The sequence below is a fragment of the Cryptomeria japonica genome, chromosome 5 (genome assembly GCF_030272615.1).
Source record: "Cryptomeria japonica chromosome 5, Sugi_1.0, whole genome shotgun sequence".
In the NCBI taxonomy this organism is placed as follows: Eukaryota; Viridiplantae; Streptophyta; class Pinopsida; order Cupressales; family Cupressaceae; genus Cryptomeria; species Cryptomeria japonica.
The window spans coordinates 629,556,382-629,577,239 of NC_081409.1; the positions used below are offsets into that span (position 1 = coordinate 629,556,382).

The 20,858-nt window shown below is 34.8% G+C and overlaps 1 protein-coding gene across 4 annotated transcripts in view; it reads left to right on the forward strand.

The window, feature by feature from the left end:
• Window positions 1-1,854: 1,854 nt before the first annotated feature.
• LOC131055073 (uncharacterized) overlaps window positions 1,855-20,858 on the forward strand; it is a 40,372-nt gene continuing 21,368 nt past the window's right edge. Inside the window, exons 1-2 of one of the 4 annotated variants that reach the window (XM_057989713.2) lie at window positions 1,855-1,996; window positions 4,794-4,976. In XM_057989713.2, the coding sequence (XP_057845696.2) occupies window positions 4,803-4,976 (174 nt within the window). In that variant the 5' untranslated portion in view covers window positions 1,855-1,996; window positions 4,794-4,802. Of the gene's footprint in view, window positions 2,045-2,077; window positions 2,203-4,793; window positions 4,977-20,858 lie in introns of those variants that run through there. The other 3 variants (XM_057989712.2, XM_057989711.2, XM_057989714.2) reach the window with 3 other exon arrangements.

Consider the following 20,858-nt stretch of genomic DNA (forward strand, 5'->3'; position numbering starts at 1 on the left):
CTAAACCTTTCTCTCTCTATTACTTGTCTTTGTCAGCTCCTTTCTCTCACTCTCCCCCCCCCCCCCCTCTCTCATTTACTTCATATCTCTTAAACAAATTATGTTTTTTATATATTTCTCTCCATATCTTCTCAGCTCGTCTATCTATCACTTTTTATACATATATCTCTCTATCTCTCTCTATCCCTCTATATCTATCTATATTTTCCTCTATCTATATCATTTCCCCCCACTCTCTCTCTAGGCCATCCCTCTCTTTATCTTACCCTTCTCACTATTTCTCCCCATCTCTCCCTCCCCCATTCCCTCCATATCCCCTATTTATCTCTACCTCTCCCCCTTTTTCTTCCTGTATATCTCTATATCTCTCTTTTTCTCTTCCAATATATATCTATGTCCTGTATTTCTCTCATCCCCTCTCCAACTCTATTTGTCAATTTATTTATCTCTCTCCCTCTTCCCCTCTCTATGTATCTCTAACTCTCTAGTTCTATCTCAATATATATAATCTCTCCCTCTTCCTTTATCTCTCTCTCTATCTCTTCCTCTTTGTCTCTCCCTCTTTATCTCCTCTCTTTCTATCTTTATCTCCCCCTTTCCCTTGCTCTATATTTTTTGCCCCCCTCTTTTGCTCTATCTTCATCTCTACCTCTATCTTCATCTCTCCCCCTAATCTCTAGACATGCCTCCTATCCATCCATCTCTCTCTCATTCTCCCTCTTTTTGGACCTCTATATCCATATCTCTTTTCCTCTCTATATCTATCTCTCCCTATCACTTCTTTCATCTATCCCTCTATCTTTATCTCTCTCTATACCAATATATACCAATATATATATATATATATATATATATATATATATATATATATATATATATATATATATCACTTCCTATCTCTATCTTTATCTTTCTTCATCTTCATCTCTCTCCAACTATTTATTTTTCTCTTCCATATCTATATATTCCTCTCCCCCCTCTCTCTGTCTCTCTCACCTCTCTCCTTCTCTCCATCTTCCTTTCCCCATTCTCCATCTCTATCTTTGACTCCAACTATATCTTCATCTTATTTTGTATCTCTATATCTATCTCTTTACTAATCTCTCCCTCACTCTTACCCCTCTATATATCCCTCTTTCTAACCCTATCTTAACCTCACTCTTACGCTCACCCTATTGCAAAGATTATATGAGCCTGTTGCTAATAAAACTTGATTATCTTCTCAATTCAAAGGTTTCATTTCAGTTATGACCGAATCCTTGTAAGTGGATGCATAGTTGATTTTAAGCTATCACCTCTCAATTAAGTCCTTTGTTGTACAAACAACATCATGGCCATAAATTGACCTCATGTACTACACAAATTTATCCAAAAAATAGACCAAATTTTCCCCAATTGACCTTCCACACCTCTTTGGCATACCCATTGCACACCAAATTGCAATTACTAGTTTATATTATTTTATTAAAATAAGAGTTGTAGTTAATATTAAATAAATATAATTATTCAAATATAATTTTAAAATAACAATAATTCAAAATTATAATAATTAAAAATTCAAATATTTTTATTACAATTCAAAATTATAATAATTAAAAATTAGAACAAATATTTTTATTACAATCCTACGATGACAAGTACTCGCCACTACACGACACTTGTTAAATATAGACAATATATAATCAATATATACTATTTTTTAATATAATATTATTTAAATTTTTTTATGAAAAAATGGAAAGACAAAGAATAAACAAATTCATTTGAATTGAAAGGAAATAAGTAAAGCATTTTAATTTTTTTTTTTTTTTTTAATAAATAGAAATCAAACATGTAACGATGTGAACAAATGAAAATGTAACCAGACCCCAGAAGTTCTTAAATCATTTTAAAGGCTATCTCGATGTTTTAAAAAAAAATAAAATTTTTGGTTGTGGATTTGTAAGCGCAGTGGAAAGGTGTACATTGTACAGGGGACGGGGCTTCGTGGAGACCTGTAATCTTTTTTCTCAGTAAGCGAAGCTTCAGCCATCATCTACATATTGCAAATCTGTTCTTTTTTTTATTTTCTTTGGAAATGCTTATTACACTTATAATTCTTGAGCAGAAGAAAAATAGGCCAGCGTTTATTCTAATTTTCTCAGACGGAAAGTTGTTCCGGAAGGATTTGTGGGTTTTGCTGTATGATGCATCTTTGATTGTGTAGGCTTATTTGACTTTCTCTTCATTTTATGGTTGTTGTACCGTGTCAAAATTTATGCCCTTATGTTAAAGAAGAAAAATTCTGTTTTCTGTTATACTATTTGAGTCCAAGTAATTGTACATTTTTGAATTGAAGTAACTACATTCAATATGACCATACACCCATGCAAGAAGATCCCCCGTGGTCGCCCGTGGGCTGTGGTTCAAAGGTAGGCAGCTGGTTAAGACATAGTTGGGTCACAGGTTTGAGTTCTGCCGGTGACTTCCTGATAATGATGTCATCAAGGGTATGGCTGCAACTATCCATTCATTGAAACACATAAATAAAGGCTCCCCGTGGTTGCAATAATAGACAAGGTCTGGCCCATGAATCTGTGTTTTTGATAAGTCTAAGGCACACGTCTATTGAATTCTGCCTAGGATTCATTGAAAAATATTTGCAGTAGTAGGCAAATGAAATCAGTGAAAAGTGATTAACATCAGAAAGACCAAAGGCACCCAAAATTGGGCAAAGCATTTGCTGCAAATCATTTTTTCTTGTGGTAGCTGCAAGGCAGAAATTGCTGTATGAGCTGCCGTTTTGCAACTTTTACATCTTCATTCGATTAGTTTCGATTTGCCCTTTTTTAAGCCAGTTATTGTGAATTTTTGTGCAAGGACTTAACAAGCTTTCAGTGTTACACAAGTCCGAGCCATACAGAGTTGTAATTGAGCAAGATGAAATTGTTTGGGCTGACTTGGTTTGGGAAGCATATATCATATTCCGAGATTTGTAGCTGTTTTACTGTGGACTAATCATTGAATTATCATATTGTGAATTTAGTTAAAGCTTATATACTTAGATCTCCAATAAATAAATTTATGTCTACTTGCTAAAATTCTTGTTCAAATGTCTTATGAGAGATCTTGTGTGTGTAGGTAAACTATATTGTTTTGATAAGTTTGCAGGCTTTGTATTGCAATTCTTACTAAAGTTGGTGATTGTGGCTTTGTATTCATTCTTGTAGATGCCATTACATAATTGTGTCTCTTTCTAACTCAATATTTGTGTTGAACTCATCTTTTTTGGCCTTTGCTTTTAGCTAGAAAGAGTGAGCACTAATTAGCTGCAACAAGCTATTTGCTTTAATAAAAAATACAAAAATCTATTGTTTAGAGCAGAAGTGCTGAATCAACCCATGCCCTTACCCGAAAACAAAAAAGTAGCAATTTCCTTAATTTGTTGTAATGAATATTCAAAATTTCAAGAGTTAAATTGTGTATATTTTAAAATTCAAGAGGTCACGTCCTTAGGTTCTAGGGTTTTTTGTTTTTTTTTGGTTATAGGGAGCTTCCCTTTTTAATTCGAAGAAAGGTTTTACCTTACATGCCATTCTATTTTGTATTGCACTAAAAGGTGCAAATTAAAACAATAATAATGTAGAAATCAGCAAGGCACTAGAAAAGATAAAAATTGGCAAGGACATGATTCTAGTACCCCACTAGATCAAAACCAGTCATTTAAGGAGCATATCCTTCAATAGGAAGAGGGAAGTATGGCATAAGAAGAGTAGATCATCTAGTGGTACTTGTTTCCAATGCAGAAAAGTGGGTCATATGGCCTTTGAGTTCCTTCATGCTCAAAATGACTGTAGGTGAAGAAGAAATGAGGCAAGCACACAAACGGTGCAAGTTGAAGAGGAATCAGAAGGTGGGGATGTCATATTACTGTCAGCCTTACTTATATCTAAGATTACAAAAACTATGAAAGACAAATTGAGATGCTTGATGTTCATTTTAAAAAAGAAGACAATGTTTGCCTTTGAAAGACATATAAATGTTTGCCTTTGAAAGACATATAAATGTTTGCCTTTGAAAGACATATAAATAGAGCTTGCTTGTAATGGGTAAACACAACCCTCTCCACGCACAAAAAAATAAAAAATAAAAAATCATGAAGATGTCCATGACAATTCTTCAAACCTTCAGATACCAAACTGCTCGAGCCAGATCACAATCCACTCACTAAGCAAGCAAGAAAACACTAAGCTGTTCTTCTGGCATTTCATCAAACAGTTAGCCTCGATTTGGACGATTAAATCCTTACCACAAATAAATTTCTGTTTTGAATTTAAGCATGTATTGTTCAACAAAAGGAAAAACTTAGATCAAATCTCTTCTTTATTTCCCTTAGAATCTTCTTGAACTCCTGATCCTTCTTTTAGCTGGAATATGAGTTTTTCTTTCTGCTAAAAACTGCAGATGGGTGGATTCAGGGTACAAATTCAGGAACTGCTAATAGGTGAATTTAGGGAACAAATTAAGGGACCTCAGACAGGTGAATTCAGGGCACACATTTAGGGATTCTTGAATGTTGAACTATTAAAACTAACAATTTTTTTTTTTTGTTACTGTGGATTGCTAGTTTCCTCAGATGCTCCTTTATCAGTTGCCTCAAACATAAATAATATGAGATGTCCAATAAACTTTGTTAGTATCAGCAGATGGTAAATTTCATCATTTTTCTTTATAAAGCATACAATTTTAGTAGCTTGGTTTGCTATTGAATTTTTCTTACTTCTCTAAACAAGATTTTTTTTTTATTATTGTAGGTAGAAAGCATGTCGTGCATGGTATTAAATGTCCCTTTTACATTACCTCCACTACCCAACAGAAAAATTTCTCTGAGCTCAACTAGAGAAATTGCGAAATCCAGTTCAGGGGGATGGAATTCGTCATTTCCATCTCTGCAGCTCACAGTCCCTAACTGTCAACGTTTCCACTTGAAAAAAAAGGCAAGTTGGCATGTATTTTGCAGTTTCAATCTGCAATATCTTGGTTGCTGAAGTTAGGAATGGATTATTTTTGTTAGAGTTCTCAAGATATGAGATCATTTGGTTTGAATTTCCCCATTTATGCAATGATATAGATCACATTTCGTTATCTAAATGTTTTTGTGAATATTTCTGTTTATTTTGATAGTGCAGATGTTATCTCAAAATCCAGTCCATGGCTGTGAGTGGTCCCATAGTTAGAAACCTTCAAAATTTTATTTTTGTGTCAATAACATATAGAAACTGAAGCTTGAAAGATAAATTTCTTTGCCCAATTAATGACTTCCTTCTTTGGCAAATATATCTGAATATGGCACCTACGGCTACTGAGATTTCATATAACCATGCTGAGAAAATGAATGAATGTCTGAACACTGCACTAACCGTATGGTTTAAAAGTTATTTTATGATAACATGATTTTCATAGTACAAACAAAGTAATGAGATATTAACTATGATTATAATTTCCACAGTGTTTGTAGCCATAGTTATCAGGTATTAGAAATTCAATTTGAATGGGAGGGCAAAAAGGTTGAGAAATATGACATCACTGCACGTTTTTCTTGTGCTTTTCTTTCAAGTAGTCAATTTTTGTGAAGTTCGCATATCTTCTTTAGCTCAATAAATAAAAGGGGTTATTTAAAGGACGTTTCCAACATAACCCTCTTATATCTCTTAAAAATCTAAATAAAATCCAAGAATTCTCTTAGCTCTATCTTTTTATAAAATATAGGCAACGACATTTCCCAAAAATTTGTTCTAAAGCATTACTTATTGCCAAGATTTTTGTGACATTTTTTAAGTGACGGAATGCATATGGCATTGTATGGAATGTATATATGTCGACAGCTTCAATTGATATGGAATTAGTGTGATCACGTTGGAGGGATGAGTGCACAAAGGTCTAAATCAATAGGAATGGAATCTTTTCCTATGAGGGCATTGCATTGCATGCTATTCTATAGGTTTAGATCAGGTTCCATACTGCTACTGTCTCTTTGTGGTATACGTCTGCCTCTATCTCTTGGATGCACCATACTTGATCCAGGTTTCAATCCAATGGTCATCAGCTGATCAACTGAGATATTTTCCCAAGCATACTGACTGGATCTCCCCAGAGCTATCTTGCTAAACTGAACGAGCAAGTAAACATCAGATTTGGAATACTTTAGTAGTGATAGTCAATATACTCTCACTTGTCAATGAATGTGGTGGTGACTGATTGAATTGATAACTTTGACTTGGCAACTGCATATTGTACAGGTTGTGGCATTTTCAACAATAATCTTTTATGAAGAACTCTGGCCACAGATGGAGTCCAAAAAAAAGAAAGCACAAGCAGTTTAATGTTGATGATATTGTATATACTATATATAATATACTAAATAGTAAATGTAATGAAAGTATTGAAATCACTTATGGCATAACATGAAAAACTGGTCAAAATGGTAATATGTCTAAAGGGAATATTTGGAGGGAAAGAACATTTTTCTGCATGCTATTGTTTGGGAGTGTTCAAATAGAACACTAGCAATGCAGTTACACCCAAGTGGAATGCTCATGGTGGAAATATCCATCTTGACAAATTCACAAGAATTCTGGATAAATTTATTTGTCAATCATATGTGAAAACCACTGCAAGAAGGCCAACTGGTTGAGCTTGGATCAATCCGAAACTCACCATGTGCAAGGATTTAACATACACCCTTGTCCCTTGTTTCTTTTTGCTTTGTTTTTCTGTTTGTTGTGTTTGATAGAAGGAGATAGAAGTGCAGAAATGTATTGCAATATATATAGATTTATTGCAGCAAATCAAGAAAGGAAATAGCTAGCAAACACAATATTTTAAATGCTCACAATCAGCTATAATCTGAAAGTACAGAACAATTGCAAAACTAGAGTTACCTAGAAGTCTTAATCTCATTACAAACAATTATTTAACATACCCATTTGCTGATCACATAAAATATTGACAACAGCAATAAACAGCAAACTGGCAATCAGAAATGCTAGGCGCCACCCACAAAACTCTACAAGAAGGGATGTCCTGATGTAGAACTGATTTGTCAAGGTCTGGAGGCTTCAAATATGCAAAACAATCACTCCAAACCCTCAGTTGCTCTGCTCTGGAAGTCCCACGTCCAGCAAGAAGATGGTACAGACAGCAAATAGAAAGGTATGGCCAGCAATTAGATAGATCAAACAGTAACAACCTCTCCAAATCCCTTCTAATCACCCTCTTTCAAGTCTACTCTGAAGTTACTCTGTGTAAACTGCAGATTTAATTCGATAACTGAGTGACCGGGTTTGCCTATGTAGGCCCCCGTATTGCCCGAATATGGTTCATGGTTCGTATACGGTACGAAATACGGTTTGGCAAATCCAGTAGCTATACGCTACATCACAGCATTTGCCTAAAATTCGTAGAGTTTTAAAGAGTTTTTTCTGTAAAAACATATTTGATAAAAAGCCCTTATATTTGCATTTTTTTCCACGTCAGAGGAGAAGAATCGCTGGAATGATTCCTAAATTTCTTGTGGTGGCCAGTAGCGAGGCTGTTCTTTATCCACAAACAGCTGTAGTTGCAAGTCCAATTGATTCGAGGGGAACGATACACAGTCTGTCTACTCTGTCTGAAAATGAATGCCGTAATAATTAACATTCGGTTTTATTTAATCTTTAGGTTTGCTTTATTTTAAATTTTTCTTTTCAAAATAAAACATCTTTATATTTTATGTTTTATTTTTAAACTATGTTCATTAGTTATTAATTTTCAAGTTTTTAATAAATCAAAATTCAATGATATATGATATATAATATTATATAATAGATATATTATTATATATTGTATTATATTATATTATATAATATTATAATATTATTGATTTATAATTTTATTATAAAATATAATATGATATATATTATATTATATGATAATGATATTATTATAATATATAATATATATATATATATATATATATATATATATATATAATTTCTACATTGTTTTTGTACTAACGAACCCAAACCCCTTTTCAAAATTTTGCCGTACTGGCATACCGGTTCTTCGAACTTGAACCAGTGCTCGAACCCGAACCGACAACCTAGTTCGATAATGAAGCCCGACTGTGATCTTTGTATGAAACCACCAATTAATCCTCCAGATTGGATCTCTCATCAACGTGAAGGATGTTTCTTGCAAGGGTTTTTGTCCTCACAAAGCCACAGGATGAACAAGTTCAACCAGCAAGAGAAGTCTTCAAAATATCAAAAATCAAGCATAACAAATGAGCTCCAAAAACTTGCTTTTATAGAATCCCTAAAAGCTATGCCCAAATAGAGTTGCTTTTTAAATTAATTTAAAAGTCCTTGTCTCCCAAAGTGGTGCACATAGCAAGAAGATGTAATGTCCCCTTTTGTAAATGCCCTAGTTTTTGCCCTAAAATCACAATTCCAAGTAAAGCACGAAATGAAATAGAGTTAGAGATATCATTTACCAATTAGATCCTTGTTGAGACCCTGCAATCATGTTAGATAATCATTGAAAGCATAATCCATAAAATAGATCTTTCCTACTAGGGTTAGAACATTACCTTAATTATATGATATATCTAATTCATTAATGGAGGTCAACCCTAAAGGCTTAGGGTAAGGAGACATGATAGGGTGCTCAAAGCAATCCTCTACCCTAGGCCCAAGAGCAGATATACCTTCCCTCTTGGCCTCATGTGGCCTTCCGCCATCCATATGAAGTGGTGTACCTAGTGAGGTGTCCTAGAGCCGTTCCCCCTCTTCATACCGCCCTTATTCAACTTCCTATGATTGGGGTTCTGTTGGCATGCGTTTTGTTACCCATCGAACACAGAATAAAATGTCCAAAGACACTCTATCCTCTCTTGAACAAAATCACTGCGTATGCTAAGATTGCGAGAAGATCATATGGCGATTCCAAGGTTTCTTTTGTCAGGTCTTCACATGTGGATAAGCTCAATGGGCGTTGTGATATGCTGGTAGTACGCAAAGGGACTTATGCTTGGCTCGTTCAATTCACAATGAAGGTCTAGACAATGAAGCTCTATCGTTTGAGTCTTGGATCATGGACTTCAAAAAAACTGAAAAGGAGATAAGGGTTTAGAAGTTCTAATCTATTCGTAAGAATTCAAGAGACAGTGTTGACTAGGTGAAACCGATAACCACACTTTGCTTTGCCACGCTAGGACAACTATACAAAATGGGTGCAATCTTCAAGGGGGTCTGCTTATGATTTTCACATCATGAATAACTACCATCAAATCGAACAATATTTATCCAGACAGAAGTTAAGCATCCACAAAATAAGCTTAGACTAACTTTACACAATGAACAAAAATCATCTGTTCATCAAAAGTATGAGTGAAAGATTCACCATAAATCAATACTTTTCAGATCTTGCATTCGTCTAACATACATGAAATAAAATCTAAACTATGATGAGGGATAAGAATCATGCAAGCTCCAAAATAAGAGAAGTAATGACCATCAATTCCAACAATGCATTACTTATTACTTTGGTAGTTGTAAACAACAATTTGCTTATCTCAACATGTTTTGCAACATGCTCCCATGTTTTACAAATGAGGGGCGAGCTCAATTTATATGCTCTTCAATTACAATTCAATTGTTAGGATTGATTTTGAATCAACGACTGAGATTACAAAATAAAACCCTAATTAGGGTTTGTTACAACTAACTACCTGTCGACCAATGAGAAAATTACATTTTGGGACACTTGTCCTTCTTGCTAAATATAAATCAATAATAAAATAGAAGGTTGTTGCATTGTGGAGTGTGCCTTCTTGAAGCTTCCGTGGATAAGTTAGGTTCATTGAACCTGGACATGTTGACTTGGAACAATCTGAGTGGTTGGAAGATGACGAGGCGCCACCTTAGCGTGTTGGATGTCCTCCTGCTTGAACTGGATATGATGTTATTCCTTTGAATTTCCTCTCAGAATTCTCCAATTTGTGTCAAGAAATTGTCTAAGTATGAAAATTTGTTTGGAATACTCTTCTTGTCACCATCTGATTCTGATTGGGAGCTTGTCTTTAATTCTTCAAGAGATGAAATCCTTCAAGAAGTTGCCCTAATTGCTTCAATAGGTCTGAGATTGTAGATGAAATCCCCCAAGAAGTCCGAAATTCTTTTTTTCTATATTTTCACCAAGTTTGAGGACTTTTCTTCCTTGATGCCTTGAAATTCCTCCTAGCAAAAACTTCATTTGTGTTTTCCTTGACGATCCCGCCCTTGTTGTCACTTTTGCAGGTTACTATTGCAATTGTCATATATTGTGTTGAAACCTGGGAATTTTTTGGAGTGAGGCTTAGATGTCTATTTATAGTCTTTTGTGACTACTTAGGGTGTGGGTGCGGCTCATAGACCATTAAGGTTAGGGTTGTTGGGATGAAGATCCAAAAATGTTATCTTTATTTGAAAGAACTTTTATCTTAAATTGACGTGGGGCAAGTTTTCAGTGTGCTTGGGGGATGTGGTGGTGTCCACCAAGGGTCTCAACTAGTGTTACAAGACTTGGACTTGCTTTAGACTTGGCAAGGTAATTTTTTATTTAGACTCAAACTAGGTGCCTAGGCTTGGCACAAATTTGGCAAAGACTTGGCAAATTGAAAACCCAAGAGATTCATAGATTTTTAAGGATTTAAAACTTGTTACATGCACCCTTTAATGAATAAACCTTAAAGATACAATAATCTCATCAAATAGAAGCTACTTTAATCACATTCACAAGTATACATCGATCACATAAGTATAAACACAAATTTTAGCTAAAGGAAGTAACACATTTAGATATATAAATATTGTCAAATGTATACAAAACTTATGGAATATTAATTCATGGCATTAAAAGCTTCAAACAAATATAAAGAAAGCTAGAAGTCTATGGCTTAGAGGAGCATGCATCACTTGGTCCTCGTGTGGGCATCTAAGATAGGTCTTAGATGATGATGCAACCATAATATTTGCACGTGTCTTAATGACACCCACATCGACATCCAAGGTGTCTGCTTGTGCTCTATCCTTGTCCTTTACCATGACTACTGCCTTTGCTTCTATCCACCTGGTCAACCCAATCAAGGTGCTCATCACTAAAGATAGGATCCTCAGCCATAATGATCCTTTGATTGTGGATTAACCTCCTTTAGTGTGATGGTAGGTAAGTTAGTGCTCAAAATCTATCTGTGGTGAAGGTGTAGGTTGTCATGAACATAAACTAGATCATTCAACCTCTACACTGGTAGTATATTGTGTTTCTTGGAGTGTGTGCTTAAACATACTCCAATTGTGCTCACAACTTGAAACGTTGTGTGTTTGGCTCAATACTCAAACTATAATCCTCTGAAGATTTGGTACCTTAGCACCAAATCTTTCCCACCATGCATTTGATGAGAAAAAGGAAAAAAATCAATCTCATTATGCAACTTATGACCATATGAGATTTTTACCTAGTTGCAATGTCAACTGAGTTGCCTTGCATATATCACGTGCAAAGAGATCTCCTTGCACAAGTCTAAAGATCTCAATCTTGTTGACTATTTGTCTGACACTAGAATTAGATATCATCCGCTCTATGATAGTGTAGAGCCCACTCAGAACCTCCTCATCCGCCTTGAAATTAGGGTAGAATTGGAATGTTGGATTGAGGAAATAAGCATTTATGTGTAGGGGCTTGTGAAGTTGGACGTGCCATTGTCTATCATTGATTTCCCAAATGGGGCGATACTTATCCTCAACTCTCGCATGAATGGATCTAATAGCCTCCTTGGTCCTATCCATGCCCTTGTATATGTGTCCCATTGCGGGCTTCTCCCTATCAACAACTTGTAGGAGAATCACTAAAGGCTTTGTAATTGCAATTATTGTGAAACATTAACATAAGTGTGAACAAAATAAGAAAATAAAAGAAACATACGAGTGACATTAGATTTATATAGTCCATAGTGAATAGATTGCTTTGCTTTTGGATTCTGCTGTGTAATATTTATTTGCATCAACATTTCAGATCACACTCCATGACCCATCATCATGATGAGAGAGCTGCTATAGAAAGAAAATAGAAAGAATGCAAACCAAGACAGGCTTAAAAAGCGGGGGGAGGGGGAGGGGGAGGAAGAATGGGGTGGGAAAGGTTGTCCAAATTTCAAAGAAAGAAATAAGAAGACAAATAAAAAAAGAAATAAATATAAAATACTTTGAGAAAGAGGCAAAAGCAACAGAGAAAGAAAAAATACAAGAAAATAGAAAAGAAAAAAAGGCATAAAAGAGATAAGTAAAAGGAAATAGATAAAAAGAAAGAAAATGAATACATAAAAATGCATGAAAAGCCTATAAAGAAAGAAAACAATAAAAAGAATAAAGTGAATAAATATATGTAAAAAGGGATTATATATATAACAAAGGAAATAAAAACAAATAGATAAAAGAAAGAAAGAGACAAAAATAGGAAATAACAGAAAGAGAAATAAAAAAATAAAAAACAAGAAAAAAAAGAAAAAATGGAAGGAACAAAGAAAATAAGAGAGAGAAAAAATATGAATACAAATAAAATAATTTAATCTATATGTATAAATGTACAAGTCTATAAAAATAAAAATAATATTAATGTAGAACACGAACCTACTAGTGAGGGGGGGGTGAATCAGTAGTAGATGTATGTCTTCAATTCAAAAATTTCTTATACTTCTAACAGAATCAGAGGATTATTGCAACTGAAACTGAAAGAATGTAACCACAAAAAGGCACAAAACATAAGATTTTATGTGGAAACCCAACTTGGGAAAACCACGGTGAGAAATGCTGCTAGGATCTACTGTCCTAATCCAGCCTCAGTTAAAAAGATTTACACAATTTTAGGGCTCCGACCCAAGGAATCACCAAATCCCTTTCTATTGAACACCAACTCAATCACCTTAGAGAATCAATATGTTTAAAAGCCACTTTAAGGATCAAAGATACAAATATAATTTGATAATCTAAATATCAGTGTATCCCTTGAATCATTTGGAGAAACTCATACTGCAAACTAAGAAGCAGATCAAATATCTTCATGTATCTGCACAATGGTACAATGGAAACTACCAAGTGTCTCTGTATATTTACAAAATAATGTTCTGCAAACAGTTACCAAATTCTTCTGTAAATCTGCAGAATGATGTTCTGAAGATAGTTGTCAAAAACTTTCTGTATATCTGCAATACGATGTACTAAGATCAGGTATCCAAATATTTCTGTAAAATGCTAAATGTTCAGGGCAAGATCTGAATAATATATCAGTAGAAGCATCACAGAAATATGTGAGTAACCTTCAAATAAGAATGCTAACCACACTATGATTATAAACAGAACTTATACCTGAGTGTCTGGAACAAAATATAATTCAACTATCCCTGTTGTTCTAGAACTTTGAATGTTTTACTTCAGAACAAACCGATTGATATCAGCATCAATATCTCCTCTTTCACAAAACTCTTTTCATATCTCTGCCTTTAATGATTGCTATGTCTACATTTCTCAATTAACAACGCACAAAGATTGTATATGAATCTTTTGCTTTCACATCATCACCACTCACCACAAGCGTATCTTTTTTATATATATCTTTAATGGACATAAGAATTTCTTATCGGTATGGATGGTTAAGCAAATAACTGTTGTGTCAGTTACAACTGACTTGTAACTCCTTTCAACCATCGCTTATGATTACTTCTTCAAAACAGATAAAAGAATTCGGTTTGGTTATGGTTACAACTGACATAATATAACCAAGTAATGCTGTAACTTAAATACTATCGATCAACTTTCATTCTTTTCAATCAAATGATTTTCGATAGGAATGAAAAATCCAAAGTTGTAATGCTTTAACTTAAATACCATCGATCAACATTCATTCCTTTCAATCAAATGATTTTCAATAGGAATGAAATACCCAAAGTTGTAATGCTTTAACTTAAATACGATCGATCAACATTCATTCTTTTCAATCAAATGATTTTCAATAGGAATGAAAAATGCAAAGTTGTTGCTGTTTCATAAACAATAATATCTGTCTGATCTGAAAGGTGAACTTCAATAGTATTCTGATTTTTTTTTTCAAGAGAAAGAATAAGATTCGAAGCTATATGTGAATCACGACATATAACCTTTGCAATGATCTTGTGCAGACAAAAGGATATGCTTTTATAAGAACAACATTATCCATGCTATTTGAATAAGTAATACAAAAACCAAAAACTTATAGAACTGAAATCAGTACAACCTGTGCAATCTGCAATTAATTATTTGACATCAATGACAAGATTGCTAACAATCTCCTCCTTTGGCATTGATGTCAACCTTCCTATCTCCAAACACCTGGTCAAACAGTAAACTGAAATCAGTGTGAAAACAATATCAAATCTGAACATCCCATCTGAAACAAAACAATATCAAATCTGAAATAAAATAAAAGTAGGACACCTTTTATGGCTTGGATTACCTACAGTAATTTGTTTCACGAACAGTCTTCTTCTTTATGGCAATATATTATTTTTCCTTTCTCATGACTAGTATATTTTCTCATTTGTTCGCATCTGCAACACATATTATCTTCTTCTCTTCACACAACAAGAAGTTTAGAGCAACTCTCTCTCTTTTATATGCACTACACAAGTCTATCACCTTTCAAGTTTCATAGCAACAGTAATCTCTGATATCTTACGTATTTTTCCCTTTTTCACCACTCATCAAATGTCTCATTCAATATCGTAAATATATTGAATGTGTCCACAAGTGTTTAGTTGAGAAGTAGTTTTTAACTACCTGTAACCAATAACTATCTTAAAATTGATTTCAACCTCCTTATTATCGAATTACAAAGCACTCAACATGTGCTTGTTTTCATTTGTCTTGACTAATGTAAGAGTTATTTAGGAGTTTTTAAGACTACGGTTGTAACTGTTCAATAACTAATAGGCCAAAGATAAATAACAAGTCTTCAGGCATTCACATGATTGCATAGACCTTGGCAAAACATGTTGTCACTGTATACGAATTCAGATCCAGAAGATTATGTTAATGCCATCGAAACCTGTGCCTTCTACAAACGTGAATAATGCTATTCAACCAGAATCATGGAGTACGAGTTACAGAGGCATAACAGTTTGAGTTTATAATCATTTTATCTTTAAAATCTGAGAATCGTCTAGAAGACTACTATTGACATCAATGCCAAATAATATGCCAACAATTAAAACATATAGATAAAAATAAATGCATAGAGGAAAATAAAAAATAATGCAGAATTAGATTTACCTGTACAAGCTCCATGGTCGGTACCTAGAAGCGTTGCTCATCAAAATTCCAATTTGCCACATCAACCCTGCATTGGTGTGCGTATTCCTCACTAACAAACATGCACCTCAAAGCAAGGATTGTAATGTGATGAAAGTGGTTGCAAATTGGGTTATTCTAGGAAGAGCCAACTCCTTACCTGTGAATTGTCTTGTCAAGTTGGGGACCAATATTTTTTTCAATCTCCACACATGCTTTGATCTATGGAATCTTGCCAAGATCTTCCAATATGAGGTCAAGGCAATGAGCAACACAAGGAGTCCAAAACAATGATGGGTGTCTATCCATCAGAAGTCTACCTATAGAAATATACTTGCACTACATTCTCACCCACCTTAGCCATGGCTCCCTCCAAAGCTTCACAAAGGAATTCAACATTTTTGGTGTTTCTCGAAGCATCAATAGATTTGATGAATAATGTGTCACCTAAGAAAGAAACAAAATCAATGATACAGTAAAGCATAAATTGAAAGAATTAATCACTAAATCAATGCATTTTAGGAAGTGCAATCACTTTAGAAAGAAACAAGAAAATTTAGCAATGTTCTATTTTTCCTATTTGTCCAAAGACTAGTTATGATGGTGCAACCCTTTTTCCTCCAAATCTCTCGCTGCTCCTGTATTGTGACTTTCACATCAACCACCTTTTGTGACAAAATGGGGCCCTTTATCTTGTCATCATTATGGGCTTTGAGCCCTGCCTCAAAAATGGTAACAACATCAACCATGTTTCGCCAATAAGGAGACCTAACACAAATAAATTAAATAAAAGATGTATTGTAAAATGGAGAGTTAAAATTTGAATTCAATATACTTCTAAATATAAAAATTCAAGAGACAAAGAATCAAGTGATATATTTTAAAACAAATAAAAAAAAGAATTACTTGGCTGTGTGGAATGGAATGGTGCAATAGAACCAAAAGTATTCAATTGCACTTTTAGCTGCATCATGTTTATCTTTGCTCCAACCCATTCTCTCAAGTGACAATTGGGAACCCGGAGTAGCGTGTGGCAAAATATATGAATCTAACCTAGATGCACGAACATTTGGCCTCATGCTAACACTGCCATTGCCACTGCCACTAGCACTAGCACTAGCACTAGCACTAGCACTAGCACTAGCACTAGCACTAGCACTAGCACTACTAGCACCCGAAGATTGACGAAATGGAGGAATAGAAGAAGATTCCATTTTCACCAATGGCTTCCATCTCCCCTCGTTGTTTTTTTTTCTAATTCTTTTTGCTACTCAAAGTTTTCTGATTGAACTTGTACTTCATGCATAACCTCAACAGAGACTTCTGAGCATGGATAAGCATCTCACCTTGGTATATGTGCAAGATGATATTTTAATCCGTTAATGCCTCCCCCAATAGTTTTGCAGTAAAAAAAGGTCACCTCTACTTTCTTTTGCCTAGAAGTAACAATAGCATGTTTCCAACAAGGGTCCCTTGTAATTGGGGTTCGGGACATTGTGATAAAGACAATTTACAAATCTCAAGAACGCTGCAATCACTTATAAAAATAGAAAAAAACTAACATTATGGTTTATAATAAAACTAATATAAAAAAATCTAGGGTTTGCAACTATAAAACTTTTACAAAAACACTTAGGGTTTGTTCAAATTTTTTTTACACACCTAGGGTTTATTCTTCGGTCCACTAAAACAAAATAGAAAAACGAAAAAATAAATATATAAGAGAATTTTTTTTGTTAAAAATAGAAAAATAGCCTTTATAGATTTCTCTAGATGCACCAAAAGTTGCTACAAACCTGCCTAAACGTGGTTCAACCACTGATTTTGCCCAATCCCCTTGTTGGTTTCCCTTCAATGCAATCCAATTTTGGCTCATAACTCTCTTTTTTCCTTCTCCTTTAGCTTGAAAATGAAATGAAGTTGCTTTTAGGGTGTCAGAAACAACTATAAGACAAAAATTGGAGTGAATTACTTCTTTAATGTTTTTATAGCTTTTTGAGAGATAGTTGTGGCCAAGTTTGTCTATTGGGTTTACCTAGAATCGGCTAGTCTCCCAGACTCGACGAGTTTAGGGATTACTCGGCTGCAAAGTCTCCCAGACTTGGCAAGTCTATTGAGTATTCGGTTGCCAAGTCTCTTAGACTCACCGAGGGTCACTCACCCTGGGACTCATTGAGTCTAGGCAAGTCTTGGCGATTCTTTAAACACCAATCTCAACATCTTTGTGGAATCGCCAAAATAGTGGGATGTTTCAGAAATGTCCACTCTTCAAGGGAGACATCTTTGAAACATCCCTTCACATGTGGTGGCAGAATGGTCGGGGGGCACATTTCCTCAAAGATCTAGTGTCCTAGGAATGTCACTATCCTAAAACCTGTCATGTCCATGTGGAACAGTGGTTTAAACAAGACAAGTTTTGAAAACAAATACACAATGCCTATACATTGTCTACTTACCTGAGTCCACTGACTTGGACAATAGTATAAAAAATTGCCAATAACTCTTTACGAATTTTTAGTACTTATGGTTTAGACAGGGCCCATGAGTCAGATAGGGCCGCCTATGACTAACTTGGTTGCAAGATATTAGCAAAAACTGCCCAAAAACTCACTAACAACTCATGAGGGAACAAAAAAGATTGGCTGACATTGAAATAAGATAGTTTACTTCAAAAAAGGTCATGTTCTCATTGGTTTTTTGGAACATTTGAGCATGCTCCATGAAGGGAATTATATGACATTGTTATGTGAATCAAACTTGTTTGTTGATCTTTAAATGAAGGAAAACACTTATGACCTTTGTAAATTCAGTTTTGTGCATGTTTTTAAAAATCATTTTACAAATTTGTGTGTTTTTTGATGTTTAGAAGTTTTTCTGAATACAAGTTTTGAACTATGATCTGGATCACTTACCTATCGTGATTGCTGAAGTAGGGTCATGTAGTTTTCCTAGAGGACTATATGTGTTTCTTTCTTCAACAACTGGTCAACAAAACAGATTTACTCAATAATTCATTTGTGTCAAAATTCAATTTCGATCAGTGTGACACATATTTTACTTTCTAACTTTTACGAGTTAGGAGCTTCTAGAAGTACTCCTAAAATCTGTTGTAATTTTATGTTTCATAATACATGTGTGTGGCCCTTTTGCATTCTCTGACAACATTATAAACGACTGCCACTCACAAAACTCATGTGGTAAGATCTCTAAGCTTCCATTCGTTATTAGGCAAAAGGTTTTATTCTCTTTAAGAAATCATCATGTCACAATGAGAGATGATCTTGTGTAACAAAATCTTAATAGTCTTTCACTACACAACAGACCAGTCTATAGTAGAGTTTTATCTGTCTTATTTGTTTGTCACCTATAATGTCTAATTTTGCCGACACCTTTGGTATCTTCTCAAAATAGGAAAGTCATATTCTGATTAAACAATTTGATGCCAATCATCAGTTGAAATGTTTGAAACTTAATCATGTTTGATCAGTATAATTTGACCAAAACTTATTGTAATGTCCCCTATTAGGAGGCTGCCAATTCCTGTAACTTAATAATAGTTCTGATCTGATCTAATCGATGATCATGTCACTGGATGCTTTTTGACTCCTTTCCTTTATATCTCTCAATGTGAGGGAGAGGTCACACCTCTTTATTATGGATGCCCTTTGGCAATAGACACACCCTTTCACCATTAGCACTCTTTGAAAGAGTGCAACTCTTAATTACTTCTGCCCTTTGAAAGGGACACAACCTTTCAGTGTCAGATCTGCATTCCTTATTTAAATCAGATCTGCACTTTTGATTCCTAAATTATCCCCTTCTCAAAATGAGGTTCTCTTCTCCCTTTTATATCCCATGTTTGAGGGAGTCACAACTTTTCCTTCCATGTCTTTTGACCATTCATTAACTTAATTAAATTTTAATTATGTTTAATTATATTATTTTATATTTTAATTTAAATTTTACTTTTATTCTTTTCTATTTTTTTTTTATATTAAAGATAATAGAGTATTACAAGAGCAAAACCTGGCAAATTACAGTATATACAAGATAATATAACAGTAACAGTATCACTATGGGGTTACAGCCCCACGGAGTATCATAACAAAATTGCTATACAAAAATGGTATAATCACCAGACTGCTACAGATAACTAGTGCAAAGCTTAATCAAAGAGATAGCTGAAGTCTTCATCTTCTGTCCAAGTAACCCATCCTTGCTGGCCCTCCATCCAAATTTGTCTCCTTCTTGCAAAGTCTGGGAGAGGGATGGCTTCTGGGATGTCAACTGTAGTGCCTGGAACTGTAACTGCAACTGGGGTTGCTGCTACAGCAACTGATGGTTTCTTCTTTATCTCCAGCTCTGCCATGAAGTTAGCAAGCCCTGTCTCAAAAGCATTCATCTCTTCTGTGGATCTCTGCTAGGTATAACCATGGGAAATCTCGCTCTATTGCATCCTAGCCTGTCCATCCCCAAGCAGCTGTTCAAACTTTTTCCTGGATATCCTCATAACTACTATAACCTGCCAAGAGACATTATAGAATATGAGTCTCCTGAGAGACTCTGTAAGGATTCTTTCAATGCCATTAAAAAAACCGTTATTTCTAGATTTCCAAATTGACCACAATATAGCAGATGAGAGCACAGACCAAATGACATTGACACTTTTTGACAGTCCTGACACATACCCAATAACACATTCCCAATTAATGATAGTTGCATTAACAGATATTCCAAACATCCTCCATATTTCCTTAGCAAATAAACATTCAAAGAAAATATGATTCATAGTCTCAGGAACTCTACATCAAGAGCAAAGAATAGGACCACCATCTGAAAAATAAATAGGCAATCTGTGCAGGAGAAGGCACCAAGAAAAGTATTTATGTTTAGGTTCAACTGGCTTGGCCCAAAGATGACCAAGGAGCTTGTTCCACTTAGAGACCTCTAGGTTCACATTCCAACATTTATTAATGTGGTTCGAAATATCTTCTCTGTCAACAAGCTGGGTATAAATGTCTCTGGCTTTCATTTTGTGAAGAGGGGTGCCATTGTGCCATTCAAACTAAGTAATCCTGTCCTCATTAACACAGTCTCTAGGAAGGCATAGTGTAGGTTCTCCATTGAGAATGGGGAATGTCAAATTTGTTGCAAAGATTAGGCCAAGAGATAAGGTGACCATTTCTGAGGATGTCATTGAAGTATCTAATACCTTTAGTGGCCCAATTCTTAGCCGAACATCCTTGAGTGAGAGCAAGTGTTTTGCCCTTATTATACAGATTCCACCAAGTTGAACGAACTCCGCAAACCAGATAATCTTCACTAATGATGTCATTGTTAGTAACGAGGTGTCTCACCCCTTCCCAGATAATTCTTAGAGACCTCTAGGTTCACATTCCAACATTTATTAATGTGGTTCGAAATATCTTCTCTGTCAACAAGCTGGGTATAAATGTCTCTGGCTTTCATTTTGTGAAGAGGGGT